The sequence below is a fragment of the Trachemys scripta genome, chromosome 2 (genome assembly GCF_013100865.1).
Source record: "Trachemys scripta elegans isolate TJP31775 chromosome 2, CAS_Tse_1.0, whole genome shotgun sequence".
Taxonomy (NCBI): domain Eukaryota; kingdom Metazoa; phylum Chordata; order Testudines; family Emydidae; genus Trachemys; species Trachemys scripta.
The window spans coordinates 152,157,571-152,179,031 of record NC_048299.1 but is presented as its reverse complement, the minus strand read 5'-3'; the positions used below and the strand labels follow the sequence as shown (position 1 = coordinate 152,179,031).

Genomic DNA, 21,461 nt, shown 5'->3' with positions numbered 1-21,461 from the left:
CAAAACTGAGAACTGGCAAACTCATTTCACACAGGCCACTGAGCTGACAGACAACAACAGCTTGATCTCTCTGAGCCTGTGACCAAGGAGCATAAATAGGACCCTACCAAATTCACAGCCATAGGATTTTAAAAATCATAAATTTCATGATTTCAGCTATTTAAAGCTAAAATGTCAAGGTGTTGTAATTGTAGGGGTCCTGACCCAAAAAAGGAGTTGTGGGGGGTGAGTGTCAAAAGGTTATTGTAGGGCAGGGGTCGGCAACCTTTCAGAAGTGGTGTGCCGAGTCTTCATTTATTCACTCTAATTTAAGGTTTCGCGTGCCAGTAATACATTTTAATGTTTTTAGAAGGTCTCTTTCTATAAGTCTATAATATATAACTAACCTATTGTTGTATGTAAAGTAAATAAGGTTTTTAAAATGTTTAAGAAGCTTCATTGAAAATTAAATTAAAATGCAGAGCCCCCCCCGGACCAGTGGCCAGGACTGGGGCAGTGTGAGTGCCCCTGAAAATCAGCTCGCGTGCCGCCTTTGGCACACGTGCCATAGGTTGCCTACCCTGTTGTAGGGGGAGGTTGCAGTACTGCTACTCTTACTTCTGCCCTGCTGCTGACAGTGATGCTGCCTTCAGAGCTGGGCAGCTGGAGAACAGCAGCTGTTGGCCGGGAGCCCTGCTCTGAAGGCAGAACCACCAGCAGTAGCGTGGAAGTAAGGATGGCATTGCCACCCTTACTGCTGCCTGCAGAGCTGGGCCCTCAGTCAGCAGCCGCCACTCTCCGGCCACCCAGCTTTGAAGGCAGCAGCACAGAAGTAAGGGTGGCAATACTGTGACCCCCTAAAATAACCTGTCAACCCCATGCAACTCCCTTTTGGGTCAGGGCCCCCAATTTGAGAAACGCTGGTCTCCCCTGTGAAATCTGTATAGTATAGGGTAAAAGCAGACAAAAGACCAGATTTCACAGTCCGTGACGCATTTTTCATGACTGTGAATTTGGAAGGGCCCTAAGCATAAGGCTCTGTGGTCCATTACCAATGCCCCAGAGTAACCGGTCACTTGTTAGTATCTGCCCACCATTCTGTCAAAAGTCTAATGGTGGCAGGCTGTGCTCACGCCTCCCCTTTCCTTCACCCATGCCCTGAGCTGCGGCCCTGGCTGTGGAACGTGAGCCCTCTAAGGCAGGAGCATTCAGCTGGCCAGCACAGTGTGTCACCGTTATAGGCGCACGAGTTACTTCACTGCAGTTAAGAGCATTAACCTCTCACCGGAGCAGAGCAATATGTCACTTCACTGCTGACAAAAGCAGCCATTTATGCCCTTAACTGGTTTTATTTGGAAGCGTCTGAAGGGACATTTTTCTATTAGCCTACCCCATTCCAGGAACGTGCTCTTAAAGAAGCCCTAACCTTCCAGACGGTGCAATGAGCCATGTAATGTACCTCTGAAGAGTAATAAGATTCCGGCCCTTCCACTCCTCTCCTGCCTTGTATATTACCACAACCGAACTCTGTAGCCATAGTGACACGGCTGCTGGGGAGCAGGGTTCGTGTCATGCACAAGGCAAATGGTACGGGCTTGGCTTTCATCTCCAGGGTTAAAAGGAGAATGAGTGAAAATAAGTCAAGGCATTGCAAGTCCTGATTTTAGCTGGCTGGAGATGTAGGGGACTTGAGAAGAGGGAGAAGCCAATGGAAATGCAGCACCAAGGGGTGGTCATGGAAACTGATGGCCAAAAGTTACAAATGGACTGAGACGACGTTCCAAAGGATGCTCAGTGGGTGGCACTGAAGGAAAGACACCTAGACACAGAGAGAAATCTGAGGTTCTCAGATTCCTCCTTGACAGACAGACCACTGAATTCTGTCCAGCCAGTCTGCTCTTACTTGATTTCAGTTGCCAGGGCTAATGAGTGACTTGTGGGTCCCAACTTGAGACTCCTTTAAAGGGTTTAAAGATTTTCCAAGGGAGGGCACTCAACCTTGTCTGAAAAGTCAGACCCCTTTAAATTGTTTTAAGCTGGACACCCCCACAAAAATAAAGATGTAACAGCTTTGTTTGGATCATTGGTAGACATTGAACCTGGGACCTCTGTATCTAAAACCATGAGCTGCTATTGCCTGAACCGGAGGATCAAACCTCTAAGCCTGAAACAAGTAGCAAATTCAAACCTATTTTTCAAGACAGAAACCTACATTACGATGGATGTAAGATGACAGTTCCTACCAGTAGCTTAAGCATAAAAATCCTTACCAGGATGTTGTGATCCCAAACCCAACTATTAAATATTCAGGAAATTCAGTGTTAAGATTATATTAAGGAATTGGAAATGCAGAGTTATAGCACCCAGACAACCTTAACTCCAGGCCCACAGTGACAGACAGAGAGGCCCATGGTGTTAGCGTGAGTTACAACTAGAGCTGGGAGAAATTTTCCATCCACAACTTTTTTCACAAAGGAAAAAAATGCAGATTAGGAGACACCAAAATGCTTCACAAATTCATGTCAAATTCACTGACTTGTTTCAGTTAAAAAACAAAAACCCTGAAAAAAAGACCACCCCAAAATTGAAATGTTTTGATTTGAAACAATTTTTTCGTTTCAAAATTTACTTCAATCTTATATTTAAAAGTTCTAAAATGCATAAAAAAAGCTCAAAAATGAAGCATTTTGTTCAACCAAAAATACATTCTTTCTTCAACATTTTGGTTCACCAAAACATTTTTTAAAAGTTTGTTTCAGGTTGACCAGAATTATTTTCCACCCCAATTTTACAGGACAGCCACAGACTGAAAAATTAGTTACTGACACAGCTCTAGTTACAACTGGTCTCTTTGGCAGACCTAGACCCAGGAGTCCTGACAGACTTGACCTCAGGTAAGGTTCTTCCCTTCTCTTAGCAGCTGTATCCAGAGTCAGTTCCAAATACAGCATGGGTTCTTCTCGTGGGAATCAAGACAAAATTGTGTGCCTGATCCATCTAGTCCCTTTCCCCCTCACTGTCAGGGCAGAGAGCTCTCGCTAAGCAGTAAGGTAGACCCAGGTGTATACAGATGTTTATATCCTGAGTGTATAGCTGATCTGTCTTGCTTTTAAACCCATTGATTGGAGCTGATCAAAAGTTGGAATTTCCGACATATCAACATTTGCTTTCATCCTGAAACAGGATGAAAAGTTGAAATTTTAAAAAATAATCATTATGGAATGGAAATTAAAAAAAAATGTAGAAACTTTTCATTTAGACATTTTTGAAAAACATTTTGACATTCCTGAGGGAGCCACATTGCATTGTGTGAGATATAGTCCCCCATGGAGCCCTGCTCATAGGAGACAACAGGTATCCAAGTGACAACACCCATAAGGCAATGAGCTAGAAAAATGCAGCTTTATGTTATTTTTTAACTGATTCAAAATTAAACATTTTGGGTCACTTCAATAAAATATTCTGATCTGGGCCAAACTAACCCACAACAAATATTTCATTTACTGAAATGAAATATTTCCTGCAGAAAATTTTGATTTTGCAGAAACTTCATTTTCCACTGGGAAAATCATTCAATAGAAGACTCCCACCAGCTCCACCATTTGTGTTTTTTTCATAGAAACAGAGAAATGTCAGGCTTGGAAGGGACCTCGAGAAGTCATCAAGTCCAGCTACCTGTGCCGTGGCAGGACCAAGTAAACCAGGACCTGGCAGGTATGTATCAATCTGTTCTCAAAATCCTCCAGTGATGGTGATTACACAGTCTCCCTTCAAAGCCAATTCCAGAGTTTAACTACCATTACAATTACAAAGTTTTTCCTAATATCTAACCTAAATCTCCCTTGCTGCAGATTAAGCCCATTACTTCTTGTCCTACCGTCAGTGATATGGAGAACAATTGATCACAGTCCTCTTTATAACAGCCCTTAACATATTTAAAACTTATCAGGTCCCCCGCTCAGCCTTCTTTTCTCAAGACTAAACATGCCCAGTTTTTCTAACCTTTCCTTACTGGTCAGGTTTTCTAGACCTCTCATCATTTTTGTTGCTCTCCTCTGGACTCTCTCTCCAGTTTATCCACACCTTTCTTAAAGTGTGGCACCCAGAACTGGACACTGTACTCCAGCTAGGGCCTCACCAGTGCAGACTAGAGAGGGACAATTACCTCCCATGTCTTACATATGACACTTCTGTTAATACACCCCAGAATGATATTAGCCTTTTCCAGAACTGCAGCACATTGTTGACTCATATGCAATCTGTGAACCACTATAACCTCTACACCCTGTCCAGCAGGACTATCAGCTAGCCATTTATTTCTCATTTTGTAGTTGTGCATTTGATTTTGCCTTCCTAAGTGAAGTACTTTGCACTTGTCTTTATTGAATTTCATCTTGGTGATTTCAGACCAATTCTCCAATTTGTCAAGGCATTTTTTAATTTTAATTCTGTGCTCCAAAGTGCTTGCAACCCCTCCCAGCTTGGTGTCATCTGCCAATTTTGTACACATATTCTCCACTCCATGATCTACATCATTAATGAAAATATTGGCTAGTACCGGACCTAGGACTGACCCCCTGTGGGACCCCACTAGATACATCCCCCCAGTGTTCTTTAACCTGTTCTTTCACTATTTTGCCATGGGACTAACATGTGGCTGGATGTTCCTCACTCCTACTCTGCAATTGTGCAATCCTTAGTCAGGTGAGTACTAACTCCACAAGGGGTCTTATGGACTTCCATAGGCAAGTGCTTACCAATGGGACACAGGGCTGCACAAGTTGGCCATCAGAGAAGAAGTCCTTTCTCCCAGTAGAACATTTAAGGCTTTCTGCTTCTTCATACTGGTACCCTTCTTCAAACCCTACCACTATAAGGTCCTTTCATGTCCATTTTGGGCATCTGGAAATCAAGATCCCTCAGGTAAAAAAACAAAAACAAACAAACAAACAAAAAACCAACCAAAAGTCAACTCTGGTTTTTCTCCAGAGCTCTTGCTTTAAACCTGTCAGCTGGACTTGCCTCCACCTCTGGACTCTCTCATAAATCACAGCAAGTCCAGACTGACACAAACGCAGGTGACACAAATGGCCATCTGCCCTCTCCACCCAGGGCTGGCACTTGGTCAAACAGCCTCCTGGAACTCCAGCACAGACGCCCCATTACCCAGTCCCTCATTCCCATTCCTGTTCCCCTCACCACTGACTCCCCTGCCCAAAGCATGGGAGTGGCAGCAGGGTCTCAGCCCCCCAGAGGGAGAGGGGAGCTGTGTCTAAGTGTCTCCCTCTGGGAAAATCTTTGCTTAATGGACTTGACACTCTGCTGGGCGAGAGAACACGTTTTGTGTGTCTACGAGACAAATGAGCAAATTACGAGATCTCCAGCCCACTTTATCAATTCCTTATTATCCGATGCTTGGAGGCAGCTGGGTCCAAAGGAAAAAAAAAGTCAAAACACCAAACCACAACAGCTTTGTAAAAAAAAAAAAGAAATCCACTCCAAGGAAGAGCCTGCGCTCTTCGTGCTGATAGTCATGCCACAGAAGATGAGAAGGTAGCGCGTTCCAGCTTAGTTCTGTCTTGCCAATTTCTTCTCATCTGCACCCCCAAATGCCCCTCTGAGCCCTACTCTGCTTAAAATTTAGATTGACCTAGCTACATCACTCGGGGTGTAAAAATTTTCACAATTTTTAGCGCCATAGTTAAGCTTACCTAACCGCCAGTGCCGATGCGGCTACCACCACTTAGGGAGATGGATTACCTCCATCAGTGGAAAAATCCCTTCCATTGGTGTACGTAGCATCCATGCTACAGAGGCACAGCAGCAGCACCGTATCTGTGTCCCTAGCACCCATAACATAGACATGACCCTAGGTAAGTGACTAACAGAGACAGACCAGGAAAATTCTGTGCTGCTGTAAACTGGCACATCTCCACTGAAGTTAAGGGAGCCCTGCCGATTTCCACCAGCCGGGAATTTGGCCCTGGATTCATTGCACCTTTCTGGCTATTTCCCCTAGCTGTCCTCTCCCAGGGGCATGACCCAAGGCTTCCTCAGTATCTGTTGGTCATCCATTGACTTCAGCAGGAGCAGGAATATGTTGCTTTGCTGGACGCATCTGGCAGATGGATTCCAATGTCAGGAAATGGGAGGCACCAGACACAGCTATACCCCTGCTCCCACTGACGCCAATGGGAATCTTGAATGTCTGAATGGAATGGAGCTAGATAAGAAAGGGGAGGACCCGCAAGTGATGCCTCAACAGTTACACAGCTGCAGCAGGGAGGCCCTTGGAGGTGCATAAATCAAGGAATGCATTTCAAATAGAGAGGAAGAACCAGAGCCACATATGTGCACGTGTGCATTCTGGTTGTCTGGCTTGGGAAAGGGTCCCACAGGCCTGGAGACAATACAGAGGGGGCAGAGAGAGGGAAGAAGAAAGGAGATGAAGAATGGAAGGAGACACAGAGATAGAGGGAGCCCTTGAGGGCCAGGAAAGAAGGCAATATCGGGCTGCAGAATTAGAACTACCCTGAATACCCAAAGGCAGAGAATAGTGCCCAGAGGTCCCATGCTGCTCCCAGACTCCATCTCTGCAAGGTCTCCCAGGACTAGAGCACTCCCCAGAAGATCCAGTTACAAAGTCTCAAGGTCTCACCCAGCCCTGGGATCTCAGGCGGTGGCTCTACGTAACCGGCTCCAACAACTTCACAAAGCCATTAACTTTTTCTAATCCCCCTCACCACAACGGTTAGTTACCAAAGCCACTGTGTGGTTGCAAAGAGGACTCCCCCCTGCTCATTTTTCTGAGCTGTGAGAAGACCCAGGAGATCCAGTCTGGTCTGTCTCCACCAGGGACCAAGATAGGGTCACCCCTGCACTACTCTCTGCATTTGCCTCCTATTGGACTCTGCAGCAGAGTGTTATTAGTTCACTCATGTTGGTCCAGCACTCTGCTCTCAGTTATGCTGATTTAAACGCCAAGTAACTCCACAGAAATCAGTGCAGTGCCACCAGATTGGCACCAGCGTCACTGAGATTAGACTCTGGTGCAACAAGCATTAATTATATATCTATACATGCGAACCCCAAGAGCCTGCTTCTGTTGCCCTGTATTTCGTGGCACCGTCAGCGCACGGTGTATGTGAACCGCTAACGAATAAGAACAGTAAGGCTCAGTTCTGCTCTCAGTCACACCAGCACAATCCAAAGCTCCCCTGACTGGAGCTACTCTCAATTTGGACTTCTACTCGCTTGCTGCTTTATGTGAAGAGCATCTGCCCTGTAGTGTTTCACGCCTGCTTTGCACGGGTGAAAATAACAGCATGAGGTGCAGGGCGATTGAGAATCAGGCCCAGAGCATTCTCAGTAGCAGCGCTAGAGATGTCACCATTATCCATAGCTCCAGGCTGCAACATCTTAGTCACAGAATTATGATTGCAAGGCAGCCAGGGGAAGGGGGACGCAATACGAGATATTATGGGGTGGGAGATATGCTGGAGAGGAAGGGATTGAGGAATGGGAAAGGGAGCTAATGTTTTATCATTCCCCTGGAGGTTGGCAGAAGGTCTGTTCACAGGCAAGAGGAAGAGAATATAAAACAGTGAAAGCATGTTTTGTTTTGCTTTTATTACCTGAGAAAATTGAAGCGAGTCTGAATATATCAGAGAGACGAGAGGTGACCGGCTCGTAAGGGGAAGCTTCATAAAATTCTTCTCCTGGAGTAGGGGAAAAAAATAAAATAAAAGAGATTGAAACCCCACACTGAATCAACCCAACAGCCACCCACACTATTACTGAGCTGCCCCCCAAGCCACTGTGGGGGAAGCCGGTCATAAGGCACTAAGGGAATTAGGTGCTAAATCCCACTGAATTTGAGCCGGTTCCAGCCACGGAAATGCCTTCGACTCCTCTACAAATCCTATTCATCCTGGGAATGTTCTGACCATTCATTTCTGCAGAGCTGGTCAAAAAAATTTAACCATAAAAATTTGCCCATAGGAAAATATAATTGTCAAAATTGACACTTTCCCCACAGGAAAATGTCAATTTCACCAAAGCTTTTTGATTTCCTGTTTCAGGAGAATTGAAATGAACGTTCATTGCAAATGGACACTTCAAAACTAAATGAATTTTTTTTTCAGTTTAAAACATCTCATTTTAACACGTCAAAAATGTTGACGTTTTCCCAGATTCAAAACTTTGGGGGATTTTTTACCCCTGCTTTGCAAAAAGTGTCAGTATTTTGATAGTGCCTTCTGATTCAGAACAGAAAGTTATTTCAACATGTCAAAATTCTCCCCTCACCCCCAAACAGCTCTAGTTCAGGGCTTAGTCTTTATTAGAATTATGGCATTTCCAACCTTGAATCATACTGACAAGCAGTTCCCTACAGTTCCTAGTATCATTGGGTCCCTATCTAGATAATTATAGAGCGTTCAGCACCATCATATCATAGCTCCTCCCAAACATTAATGAATTTACCTGCAGAGCCCCACTATAAATCTGTTGTCATCCTCATTGTACTGATGGGGAAACTGAGGCACAGAGAGGTGGGTTTTTTTTGTGTGAACTCAGCAAAGTCATCTTGTAGCAGAGCTCAGAATAGAATTCAATTCTCTTAACTCCAAGTCCATCTTCTCACAAACACTTTCCCTCATGGCAGAAAAGTGTATATTTGCGGGGGTAGGGGGGATTTGGGTGAATATTTTAATTACAATTTCAAATGTTTTGCTTCCAAGACCTTCACTGGGGTTTAATAACCCCAATCTACAGACCCCAAACAGGCTCAGCAGAACGTAGCAGCCCCTTGCTAACAACCCCACCCATGGACCATAACTCTGCCAACGACCATGGCATATTAACCCTTGGAGCACTGGTATTCAGAGAGCTCAAGAGCTTGTGGCTTTTCTCCAGGGCGGCTTCACATCTCCATGGAACTGAGTGAAGCCGCCAGTATGACCAGTATACATAAAACACCACACTAGGGGCCAAATCTTGGGAGCACTCCCATTGATTTTAATAGGGTCAGATTTTGGAGAATTGCTCTCCAGGGCAATGAGCCCATTACTAAATTGCCTTCAAGCATCTCTAGGACAGATACTAAAATTAGCTCCAGGTGATGATCTCTCTTGCACGCGCACACACACACAAATTCCTAAACCAAACTGCACCCCCAAAGAGCAGCCGTCAGCAAAGTCAAGGATAGGACAACAAGCAGTATGGGCCATGAGAGCATTAGCCCTTCTTAAGGAGAAATTCATGAAAGCACCATTAATATCAGTCCTGGACCCTGAACGCTCCCATTGTGCAGGGGCTCTTGCTAGAGAGAGAGGAAAAAAAAAAAAAAAAAAAAGATCAATGGAAGACCACTCCGAGCTCTCAGCAGAAGACTGACCAACAGCCTCATGCATCGATTTCCATTGTACCTAGCCATGCTTTCAGTGAGCTCCCAGCACATCTCTGTGGTTGGGATTGGGAGAGAGCCAGGGCTTTTGGAGAGGGCCTGTCCGAAGACATTTCCTGCCTGGAGGAAGGGCTGGCAGATGCTGAAGTGCCCATCCTGCTGATAAGTGAGCTGGGGTTGCAGTGGAGGGATTAGGAGCAGATGAACTGCCATGCCACGCATGGTCCCGTAAACCAAGGAGAACACTGGATCTAACCACACTGCCCACACTGGCTTCCTGGAGATGGAGGCTGGGCTGTGGCTGCTCCCTTCCAAGCTAGCTCTCTGCTGATCAGCAAAGGGGATTCTCCAGGAAAGGGGCAGATGATTAAACAGAGCGGCCTATTTCCAAACCCAGCAGCCAGGCCCAGAGCCTGCTCTGGGTTACATCAGTATAGACCATTGTCTTTGGGGGGCATTGACGCCGGCGTAGCTGAGTGGAGAATCTAGTCCTGTCTGCCCAAACTGGTACTAGGAGCTGTGGTGCTAGAGTGGGAGGGTGCCTTGCAGATAAGGCACGGTACCAGAACTCTGGGGAGCTGGGTTCAATCCCTGGCTTGGCCACAGACTCCTTGTATGACCTGGAACAAGACCCTGAAGACCTGATTCTTAAAGGTGTTTAGCTGCCTAACTCCAATAGCAATCAAGGAGAGTTAGGTGCCTAAATACCTTTAAGAATATGGGCCTTAATCTCTCCATGTCTGTAAAGTGGGATGATCATCCTTTCTTCAGCTCTTTGGACTGTAAGCTCCTGAGGCGGGGACTGTCTCTGCTATGTGTATGCGTAGGGTGACCAGACAGCAACTGTGAAAAAACGGGACAGGGGGTAGGAGGTAATAGGCACCTATATAAGAAAAAGTCCCCAAAAACGGGACTGTCCCTATAAAAACGGGACATCTGGTTACCCTATGTATGCGCAGCCCCTGCCACCATAGGGCCCTGATCTCAGCTGGGGCCTGTGGGCACTGCTGTAACACAAATTACAGCTAGCTACTTTTCACTGTGGTCATCGACTTGCACCCGTCACAACAGACCCGAGAAATAATCATGAGGATCTCCAAGCACTTGGCGATCGGTGCTGAATTCATCCTCCTGAATCCTTGCCCGGAAAGTATGTATTATTCATCTCTATTCTACATTACCCACACCACGTGCAGTCAGCAGGGACTGACTCCACCACCTCCAGTGGCAAAGCAGAAGCCTCAACCACTTGAGCTAAAGGAGTCACTATTAACTAGCAGCAATAACAGGCTCTTATCCTCGAGGTGGGCCAGCCACTGGCATGAGAACACAAAATGATTTGGCAGAGCATACAGAGTGGGAAGTGAAGCATGAAGGGATGGGTATGGACAGGTGACTCTACAGCAAACCAAGACATGAGGTTGGTATGACAAGTGGGTGTCAGGAGTAACAGGGGACCTCCAAATTCCACCTGGGTTTCAGGTCTATAGATGTGAAAAGAACCAACTCTTTTTGGTTCACTGGTGATTCCAAAATGTTTGTTTTGAACTGAACCAAAACTTTGAGCAAATCAAAACACAACTTGATTTTTAAACATTTGAGTTTTGACTTTACCATCTTTAAACTGCTTTGATACTAAAATAAAGAATTTGAAACAGTCACTTCAAAGCAAAACACAAACATCGAGATTTTTCACAATTTTTTTTAGCAAAACAAACCTCGCAATCTGTCAGTTCTGGTACACCATATAGATGGTGAAGTAAGGCATGGAGGATTCAAATCAGCCTTGATCTGAGCAGCTGCAACTCTTTGAAATCAATGGAAGTTCCATCCTCTTGTGCCAGAGCTGATTTTGCCCAGATAGTTCAAGTGATTTGCCCACTGTTCTCAAAGGCAGAGCCAAAATCAGAACTCAGGAGTCTCAACATGGGGTTCCCTGCTTGCTCCCTAACAAACATCCACACTCTCGGATCTGCTTTTTCTTTCTCTCTCTTCAAATTTAAATTTGCAAGGCTGATCTGGAGTAAGGCTCCATGCAGAAAAAAGGGGGCCTTCTCCTCATAAGACAAGTGCTGGGATACAGGCCTTTATCACCAGGTCATGGATTCAAATCCAACCTAGGTACATAGCGACCAAAAGCAATCACTCCCATGAGATTTATGTGATGTAACTTGAGCAGGATTCAATTTCATTCCTAGTGTTTTAAATGATTTGTATGATAGTATTTACAATCCCGCATCAAGATCAGGGCTCCATTGCCCTGGGTGCTGTACAAATAGAAAGTAAAAGATACCTCCTGCCCCAGGGAGCTTACAGCGTCACTAGGTAAGACAAAACAGAATTTGTTCCCATCTGTAGGGTGGGGATAAGGCACGGGGGAGATGAAGTGATTTGCCCAAGTCACACAGGGAGTCGGTGGCAGAACTGGAAATAGAACCCAAACTTCCGGAGTCCTAGTCCAGAGCCTTAACCATGAGACCATCTCTCCAACAGCCAGACCTTGCCACCAAAAGAACACTCATCATGCTAATTGTCCTATCTTAGACTCAGTTGCCCTCTCACTCCTGGGGGTAGGAGGGTCTCTCTCTCTCTCTCTCTCTCGTGAAGGGGAACATGGAGGGAGCTTGCTCTGGCCCCCAGGTGATGCACCTACTCTGTGGATGAACTGAGATCTCACACAGTGACCCATCAGTTAGTTCTCTTGACAGGGAGACAGGTGGAGACAGGAGGCTTCTGTTTTTAAAAAGATTTACAAGCCTCCTAACAGACTGTGGCCCATGCCCACTCTTCCAGGCTCTTCTGGATTCTTCAGGATATTATTAGCCTGAGCAAGGCTGCTTTTGTCTCCCATAATTAAGAAGCCACTCAAAACCTGCTGGAAAAGGAGCAGGAATTAATGAGCAGTAAGCAATCAGGCAGGGCCAGCTCCCCTTCCAGCAGCTCCTCCATGGACGGTTATAAATGCATTTCACTACAGGAAATCCTTCAAAAAGGATCGTGAGGCAAAATTGGTTGCCAGGAAGCTGGGACTGAGACACCCTCCGTCCCTGCTGCAGTCAGAGCAGAAGCAAGACTGGGATGGGACCTGGACAGTGGGGAAAGCAGCAAGAGGAGAGAGAGAGAAAGAGGCTCCCACCTGGCTCCAAAAGCTTTCACTGCCGTTTGGTGGCCTCTGAGAAATGAATTGGTGGGTCAGGTGTCTTCATGGCATGAAGGGGCTAAAGAAGTAACTCATGCTTAGACAGCACGAGTGACAACAGCACAGCTATCGCACCGTGAGCTGAAACGCAAGCCCCCAGATTGCGTCATGGTCGCGCTGGCCACTCCAGACCTCCCCATCTCAACTGAGCACAAATCACCTCAGCTCAGACACGGTACAGGCAGTCTCCCACAGGCTGTCCCAAGGCCTCACTCTCTGTCCACCTACCTCACCTCCACTGCCCAGGGACCAACCTGGCCGAAGCCACCCGGAGTACACATTACACAGCACAGACACGCCGGCCCCAGTTCCAAGCTGTTCCCACGGCGACCAGCTCCTTTCGGCAATGGACTCCTGCCCTGCCCACTGAATGTGCCTTGTGAGGAGTCCCACGATCAGGTACCTAGCAGCCAGGGGGAAGGTACCAATCACCTTTTGGGAGGGGGCAGCCGCGCTGCAGGCCCACAGGAGACACCAGAAGGCGCCTGCTGGAATTAAAGACCATGGACTGACCTCCTGGAGGTGATCAAAGCACACTGAGAGGAGCCTCAGTGATGTGAGAGAACGGAATTCCAGCCTCCAGGCTGGAAAGGAGAAGAGCAGGAGGAACACAGAGAAAAGGCAAGCTACAAGGCGGCAATGTCGTCTAGTGCATAGAGCACTGGACTGGGGACTCAGGAGACCTAAATGCTATTCCTGGCTCTGCCCCAGACCCTGCTTTGTGTCCATGGAGGAGCCACTTCTCTCTGTTCCTGCCCTTCCCATGTCTGCTCTAGCTAGATTGTGAGAGCTTTAGAGCAGAGGCTGCCTCTGACTACCTTGGTTGATGCCTCTGCTACAGTACTACAAATGAATATTGAAAACAACAACAACTCCACCCTCCTCATGTGTTATTTTGGCCTATTACCACGGGCCGGTGAAACTGAAAGGCCATTAAAAGAAAAGGAAATACTTACGCTCATCCTGTAAGAGTCCCTCGTTTAAATCGTGCCAACACATTCACCATGCTGGGTTTGCTAATGCTCTGATGACAAATGGCACCTTTATTAAAGTGTGTTTAGGAAACACTAACCTCTCACTATATTGCTTTGCCAATGCAATAAATAATTAAACACCGGCTGAACCTTGCTGCTTGATAGGAAAATTACCCAGTATTAAAAGGGCATTGAACTTCCCCTAAGCTGGCTGAGATGCAATTAACCTCTGGGAAAGGCGCTGGGGTGAAACCAGCCAGGCTTAATGCCGGGGACTAAGCTGCCATGCACCAGGAGAATGCAAAATTTGCTCACTTGGAAAGGTGAGTGGAGAGCAGTCTATTGGCCAGATGCATTGTGGGAGAATCTAACCTCTCTGAAGCATCACATATTGGTAGTGCCAGAGACAGGATACTGGCTAGATAGACCACTCTGATCCAGTGTGATAGGTGGGGGATCACTGCATTGAGAGATCTAAGTTATGGAAGGAGATGGGATACTGGACCAGGTTGCCCAGAGGTCTGCTGCACTACAGTGAGCCTACCTGCAAAGTGAGGTCTCTGAAACAAGGTGGGATTTTGTATGATGGCTTTGGATGGTCCTGCAGCAGCTCCCTGCTATTCTAGTCCTGGGTTCCCCACACAGCTCTGCCAATGCCCCTCCATGCTGGGCATCCGCACAACCTTCTATAGCTGATCTGTTACTACTGGCCACAGGAGTGGAGTCAGGAGTCATCCTGGATTCTATTCCTGGCTTCCCCACCGATTCTGTGCATGAATTTGGGCCCTTTGGCCTTGTCAACACGAGAGGAAAAGGTGTGTTCTTACCCCGTTAGCCAATATGTGGTAACACAAGGTAAAATCTGAGTGAAGGCAAAGCCGTGCAGTTCTCACATGAGTTAACAGGTTGAGGTAAACCTAGGATCCTGGCCAGGGTCACCATCTCATCCTGCTAACCTGTGTGAAAGCTACAGCCTGCCTTCCAACACATGGTAAGAACACACCCTTTTTTCCCTTCTGTGCCTCAGTTTCTTTTGGTGCCTCAGTTTTCTGCTCTGTGAAATGGGGCTAGTATTCTTCCCTCCCTCCTGAAGGTGTTGTTAGGTTAAATTCATTCATGAGTGCAAAGCCCTTTGAAATTGCTGAATGCACGGTGCTGAGGGGCAAATCACCATTAAGCAGAGATTCCTGCTTCCAGCCTGGGTTTCTTGCCATCCAGCAGCAGAGCTGACCTAGAGGCTAGGGTTTACCTCCACCAGCTGACACGTGTTAAAACTACAACTTGCCTCATTTTCACTTGCAATTTAACATCGGGAAAAAGTGTGTTTTAACCAAGTGTGGGTGAAGGTCTAAGGGAGTCACCAGGAGCCAAAGTTTTCAGAGGCACTCAGCACCCACAATCAGGTCCAGATTTTCAGCACGTTGGGTGCTGAGTGCTTTTGGAAATCTGGACCCAATGTCAACACAGACCTACAATACTTTAATTAAATGAGTGCAAACCTCTGGGCGGACACACTTATTCCAGTTTAAAAGCTGGCTCTATTGGTTGAGCTTACCCCTGTACCTTTACCGACATACTCTAAAACAACACAAGCCCAGTTTAACCTAATTGAAGAGCGTACACACATAGAGTTTCACTGATTGAACTAAACTAGTTTAAAAATCACACTGATAGCTGAACAGATGCCACTTTGTGGGTAGGCCGCATTCTATTCTACCTCCAGCCTAGAGCCGCCGGGGAGCCACCTCTGGAGGAGAGACCCATGTAAGGAAAAGAGGAGTGTTACAGTTTTGGTTGTGCTGCATGGCTAGAAAGAGGAACTATTCCCCTTTAACTCCCTGCCACACTCCCTTGGATCTTAATTACATGAGGAAAATAAATGAATTGCTTTCATTTGCAGGATGCACTACTATGACCCTCTCTCCCCCCGACCTCCTTTTATCCTCTCTCTCCTGTTCTACTTTCTCTGCTTTATCCTTTCTTCCTCCAATTTTTCCTCCCTCCACCCCACAATCAGGCCCAGGCTTTCAGCTGTGCTTAGTTCCCACTGAGGCACCTAAATAAGGGCTGGGTTTTTTATGAGACCTACTATATGCTGAATCTGCTGGTCACTCCATTCAGGTGCCTAAGCAGGAGCCTTTGGGTACAGAGCTTTTTGAAAAAATCTGGCTCTGAATCTTTAATGAGGCAGCCTGGTCCAGCGGCTGATGCATCTGACTGGGAGTCAAGAGACCTGTGGGCTAGTCCTAGCTCTGCCACTGACTTGCTGTGTAACCCTGGGGAAGTCATTTAATGTTCTCTGAGTCCGTTAACCCAATCAACTTTAAAATGGGATAGTGATACTCACCCCCACTTTGTAAAACACTTGCAGATCCAACATCCTTTGTAAGTGGCAATTATTATTTCCCCAGGGCTCTTCTGAGTTCCCTACATGCTACCTTACCAGTCCTGCTGGGCACTAGAACGTCCTCACTCTCTAGCACCTGCTTTCTGCATGGAAGACACCCCAGTACACATACACCCACTTTTCACCTCTCTGTTACAATCTGTCTCTGTCTGCAATCAGCATCGTGGGCAAACGTATGGAGGAAAAGCTACAGAGCTCGCTACGGATAGGGCTGGATGTGTCTTGGCTGGCTCATCGTTGCAGGACAGCAAGGATGGATGATGCACCTCTGGCTGGAAAAGATCATCCAGGGGGTAGCCCAGGTGCAAGGGAAATGGGAGGGAGGAAGGAAATTTGCTTGCTACAAAGAGCAGCCTCATGGCAGCTGGGATTGAGGCAGAGACTCAGGCTCATTCTAGTCACCAGTGACACTTTTTCACGTATCACAGAGCAACCAACTGGGGGATGCTCAGAAATGACTGGCAGCCCCTGCTCCACGCAGACCCAGGACAGAAATGACCAGGGTGGCTACAGATTCAGGATTGAGGGGCATGGGCAGAGCTGCATGAAGGAAGCTTGCCAGCACCTGCCCACAATACACAAAATTCCAGCCAGCACTTCCAGCCCTTCAGGTCTGGGGGGAAGGGGGTCCCCAATTCCACACCCTAGCACAGCCAGTCAGCCGAGCCACTGATTGTGATGTGATAGCGATGGGGAGGGGAGGGCCCCTGACTTGCTGATGTGGGGTGGGGAGGGATGGGAAGAGACAGCTTCCTCCCCCTTCCCTTTGATGAGGAGGAGAGAGTAGATAATCCTCTCTCCAATAAACAAACCGGCCCAGCACTGGCAAAATCCAATTTCAATTACCTGCACTGCTCCCCTCTCTGATTTACACCCTCACTGGCCTGCAATCACAGCTGCCTCTGGTGCATCTTGAGGCAGTTCATTTATGGAAACAGCCAGCTCTGAGATCCCCTCATGCCCTTCCCACTGCTCTCACTCAACCCCCACCCTTGCCAGAGAATGGGCAGTATTAAGGAGGTGCCTGGTTTTCTCCCGGACAGTGGACTTGGGGCAGCTGACAGCCTACAGCCTGTTCCCAGCACATGCCCCTCTATGGCATGCACGCAGCATCAAAGGGCCATAAAGAGTCAGCAAAGCCTAATGGCCAAAGCAATAGCTTGGGAACTCCTGAGTTCTAGTCCCCTTCCCCACTCTTCGTTTTGGGGAAACTGAGGCACAGAGAGCAGACGATCAGTCCCATCCTGAACTCTAGCGGGGTTGAGGCCAGAATCATATTGTAACAGATACAAGACCACCGAAAGATTCTTGTCTAGAACAGGGATCGAACCCCAGCCCTCTTGCTCCCTGAGCACAGGCCCCTGCGGCTTGAGCTAAGGGAAAGTCTGCATAAACTGCTAGCAGTGCAGGGCCTGTGGCACACGGCTGCGCAGGTCCAACACCACCCAGCAGTACTGGCACATATCACTGTTAGAACAGTCCTTTCTGCACTTATATAGCCACTTGCACCTGAGGCTCTCAAGACACTTTACATAGAAGGGGAAGGAACTTGCCCAAGGTCACTCAGCGAATCAGTGGCAGAGCCAAGAACAGGAGCCAGGGCCACAGTTTGCTCTCACTGATGCCAGAGTAAGTCTGAAGCAACTCCACTAACTCCAGTGCAGTTGCCATAATCCAGGCTGGAACAGAGCAGAAGACAACAGGGAGTTTGCTTCGCCAGCTATGGGCCCACCCTGCCTGGCAGATGCGAATTCCCAGAGACAGCGAGCAAGGGGATGAGGTGCCGTTCCCACCTGGCAAGCCTGGGCTTCCACTGGACACAGACAGGCAGGAGCCAATACAGTGCAGGGGAGGGAAATGCTCTGCAAGCAAGGCCTGGGGGACACTCATAGATACACCGAGACTAGATTGACAGCCCGGAGCCTGCTCTGAGAGAGGGGCAGGCAAACAGCCCACACACAGACACCAGCTGGAGATCTGGCCCTCTGACCCCACTAACGCAAACTGGAAATTAACTCCCCGCTGCCTGCGCGATGGGCTCCCTTTTCTGTGACCTGTCTCGATGCCCCGACGTGTCTTCTCATTACAGCCCAATCTGCTCCAGTGTGCGCGGCCCCTTCCGGGGTGAGGCTGCCTGGGATCAGCCCGGCATTTGCAGCTTGGCTATGAAAAGGCAGCCGCACCAGAGAACAGCCCAGCCCCACACTCATCTCACCCCCATCAACCCCTGTTCCAGCCCAGTCTGGTTCTTGTGAGGATGCTCCTTCCAGAATACCAATCAGCTGTTTAACATGGAGAAGGAGGCAGTGACAGAGCTAAGAGAGCTGCCGGGCTCTGGGACTGCCCTCTGCATTGGTGCAGCAATCCGAGCTCTCAGCCCCTGCCGTTGGTGATGGCAGTGGGGGTGTCTGCAGGCACTAGGAAGCCTCATGGGCTCTCCAAGTCTGGCAAATTCCCAAGACAGGGGTGGGATGTGCCCGAGTCTAGAGGAAGAGAGTCTGGGAAAGGGGGATGGCGAGAAAGAATCTAGAGGAGGAGAATGGAGAAAAGGGGGAAGAGTCTGGAGGGGAAGGGGAGAGTTTGGTTCCTTCTTCCCCATCCCCACTCATTGATTTGGCTTCTGTTTGATAATGAACAAGGTGAGAGATCTACCTGGGATCGAAACACTGAAACCTTGGGGGTTAAAAGCTGAGACATGCCAGTCCAAGACAGCCCTGCTGATACCCCTCCAGCTCTACCCAGGCTCACACCAGCCCATGCTATAGAATAAGGCACAGAATGAACTTGAACATTCCCCACGTCATTCCACTAATGCCCCTCAGTCCTTTCCTGCAGAACACCCCATGCTGTTCCAGTCCTGGACCCCCGCAACAGCTCTCCAAATGCCAGTCAGTCCTTTCCTGCAACACCCCCTGCTGTTCCAGTCCTGGAATCCCCACACACACACTGCTCCACTAACGCTCGTCACTCCAGACCAGCTGGCTCCCTCTGCCATTCCCGTAGTAAAGCCTCCTCCCAACTACACTAACGAAAAATCTGATTCTTCACTGCCTGGCACTAGTCTCACCCATTATCCCACCTGTGCAGAACAGGTGTGAATTGCTCCAAATCAGGACAACAGCAGGAATGTTTTACTTCCACTTTGCACAGGTGTAAATGGCAACGAAAGAGAGAGAGAGTGGGAGAGTGTGTGTGTGTCAGGCTCTGAACACATCTCCTAACTCACGCCTGCTTCACCAGCTCCCAGGACTAGCCACATGGGGTTCCTGCCTAGCCAGAGTGGATCAGAGCAGTTAGTGGATCAGCACTGTTCCCTCTCCACCCACCTGGCCTTTCACACTAGCCACACACACTACTACTGAGCTAGCAAATCAGAACCCACCCACCTACCAACAATCCAATGGGCCAGAACCACCCCTCCAGCCATAGCAAATGGATCAGAACCACTTCTCCCAAGGAACCAGAACAGCTCCCAGCTACTCCTGAGCAAACAGACTGGAACATCACATAATGGTGCAGAAGGGCCCCTTTACCACTTGCCCATGGGATCAGACCCACCCTCACCCTGCTCCGACTGGGCTAATCCATCAGAACAGCTGCCTATAGGGCACCTCCCTCCCGATGGACCAGACCCGCCCCACGCAGGACGCTTACCCTCCGTCAGCCCGAGGTGTATACTCCAGTAGATCTGAAGGCACTGCAGCTCCTTCTTCATGCCCCGCTTGCAGCGGCAGTCGTAGAGCGGGCTCTCCTGCAGCACCTCGAGAGCCGCCTGGCACTCCTTGTTGGCCAGCATGGTATTCCTGTCCCGGCCAGCCAGGCACTGGCGCAGCGTGCGGTAACGGGAGCTGCAGCTCGACTCGGCAGCGCACAGCTCATTGGCCCGGACACAGTCCACTGGGGTACGCCAGCCATGAGGGTCTTGGCCGGATGCCAGGGAATGGAGGATCTTGTCTGGACAAGGGGCAGGGGAGGGGAAGGAAAGAAAGGCCAGAGCGCGGTGAGTGAGGATAGCCACGTGGCAGGGACGAGAAGCAATGCACCGCCCTTTGACAGCCCCTGATAACGACAAATAGCCCCCCACCCAGCCAGCATCCCACTAAACCTGGGTCCCCTCTCCCAGTCCTGCTGATGCAACATGATCCTGACCCATAGTTCCTACTGCTCCACGAGCCACGTCCGCACACCCCCCCACACACAGCTCTGGCAATTCAGTGGGATCCTGACCTGCAATCCCTCCCCCACTCCTTGTACATCAGGAAGCATTTGGAGGAGAGGAAGGTCATCAGGAACAGTCATAGATTCACCAACAGGAAGTCATGCCTGACCAACCTGATTGCCTTCTATGATGAGATAAATGGCTCTGTGGATATGGGGAAAGCGGTGGACGTGATATATCTTGACTTTAGCAGAGCTTTTGAGACAGTCTCCCACAGTATTCTTCCGAGGAAGTTAAAAAAGTATGGATTGGATGAATGGACTATAAGGTGGATAGAAAGCTGGTTAGATTGTCGGGCTCAATGGATAGTGATCAATTGCAGCCGGTATCAAGCGGAGTGCCCCAAGGGTCGGTTCTGGGGCCGGTTTTGTTCAACATCTTCGTTAATGGATGAAGGGATGGATTGCACCCTCAGCAAGTTTGCGGATGACACTAAACTGGGGGGAGAGGTAGATATGCTGGAGGGTAGGGATAGGGTCCAGGGTGACCTAGACAAATTGGAGAATTGGGCCAAAAGGTTCAACAAGGACAAGTGCAGAATCCACTTAGGATGGAAGAATCCCATGCACTACTACAAGCTGGGGACCGACTGGCTAAGTGACAGTTCTGCAGAAAAGGACCTGGGGATTACAGTGGATGAGAAGCTGGATATGAGTCAACAGTGTGCCCTGGTTGCCAAGAAGGCTAGCAGCATATTGGGCTGCATTAGTAGAAGCATTGCCAACAGATTGAGGGAAGTGATTATTCCCCTCTATTTGGCACTGGTGAGGCCACATCTGGAGTATTGCATCCAGTTTTGGGCCCCCCACTATAGAAAGGATGTGGACAAATTGGAGAGAGTCCAGCGGAGGGCAACGAAAATGATTAGGGGGCTGGAGCACATGACTTATGAGGAGAGGCTGAGGGAACTGGGATTGTTTAGTCTGCAGAAGAGAAGCGTGAGGGGGGATTTGATAGCAGCCTTCAACTACCTGAAGGGGGGTTCCAAAGAGGATGGAGCTCGGCTGTTTTCAGTGGTACCAGAACAAGGAGCAATGGTCTCAAGTTGCAATGGGAGAGGTCTAGGTTGGATATTAGGAAACACTATTTCACTAGGAGGGTGGTGAAGCACTGGAATGGGTTACCTAGGGAGGTGGTGGAATCTCCATCCTTAGAGGTTTTTAAGGCCCAGCTTGACAAAGCCCTGGCTGGGATGATTTAGTTGGGGTTGGTCCTGCTTTGAGCAGGGGTTGGACTAGATGACCTCCTGAGGTCCCATCCAACCCTCATCTTCTATG

General features: G+C 48.5%; 1 protein-coding gene across 1 annotated transcript in view; it reads right to left on the bottom strand.

Moving 5' to 3' along the window:
• The window catches only part of GFRA2 (GDNF family receptor alpha 2), a 99,755-nt gene that overhangs the window by 64,286 nt on the left and 14,008 nt on the right, over nt 1-21,461 (bottom strand). The window contains exons 2-3 of the mRNA XM_034761938.1: nt 19,620-19,919; nt 7,614-7,697 (exon numbers count right to left, since the gene is read on the bottom strand). Of these exons, the coding sequence (XP_034617829.1) occupies nt 7,614-7,697; nt 19,620-19,919 (384 nt within the window). The remainder of the gene's footprint in view (nt 1-7,613; nt 7,698-19,619; nt 19,920-21,461) is intronic.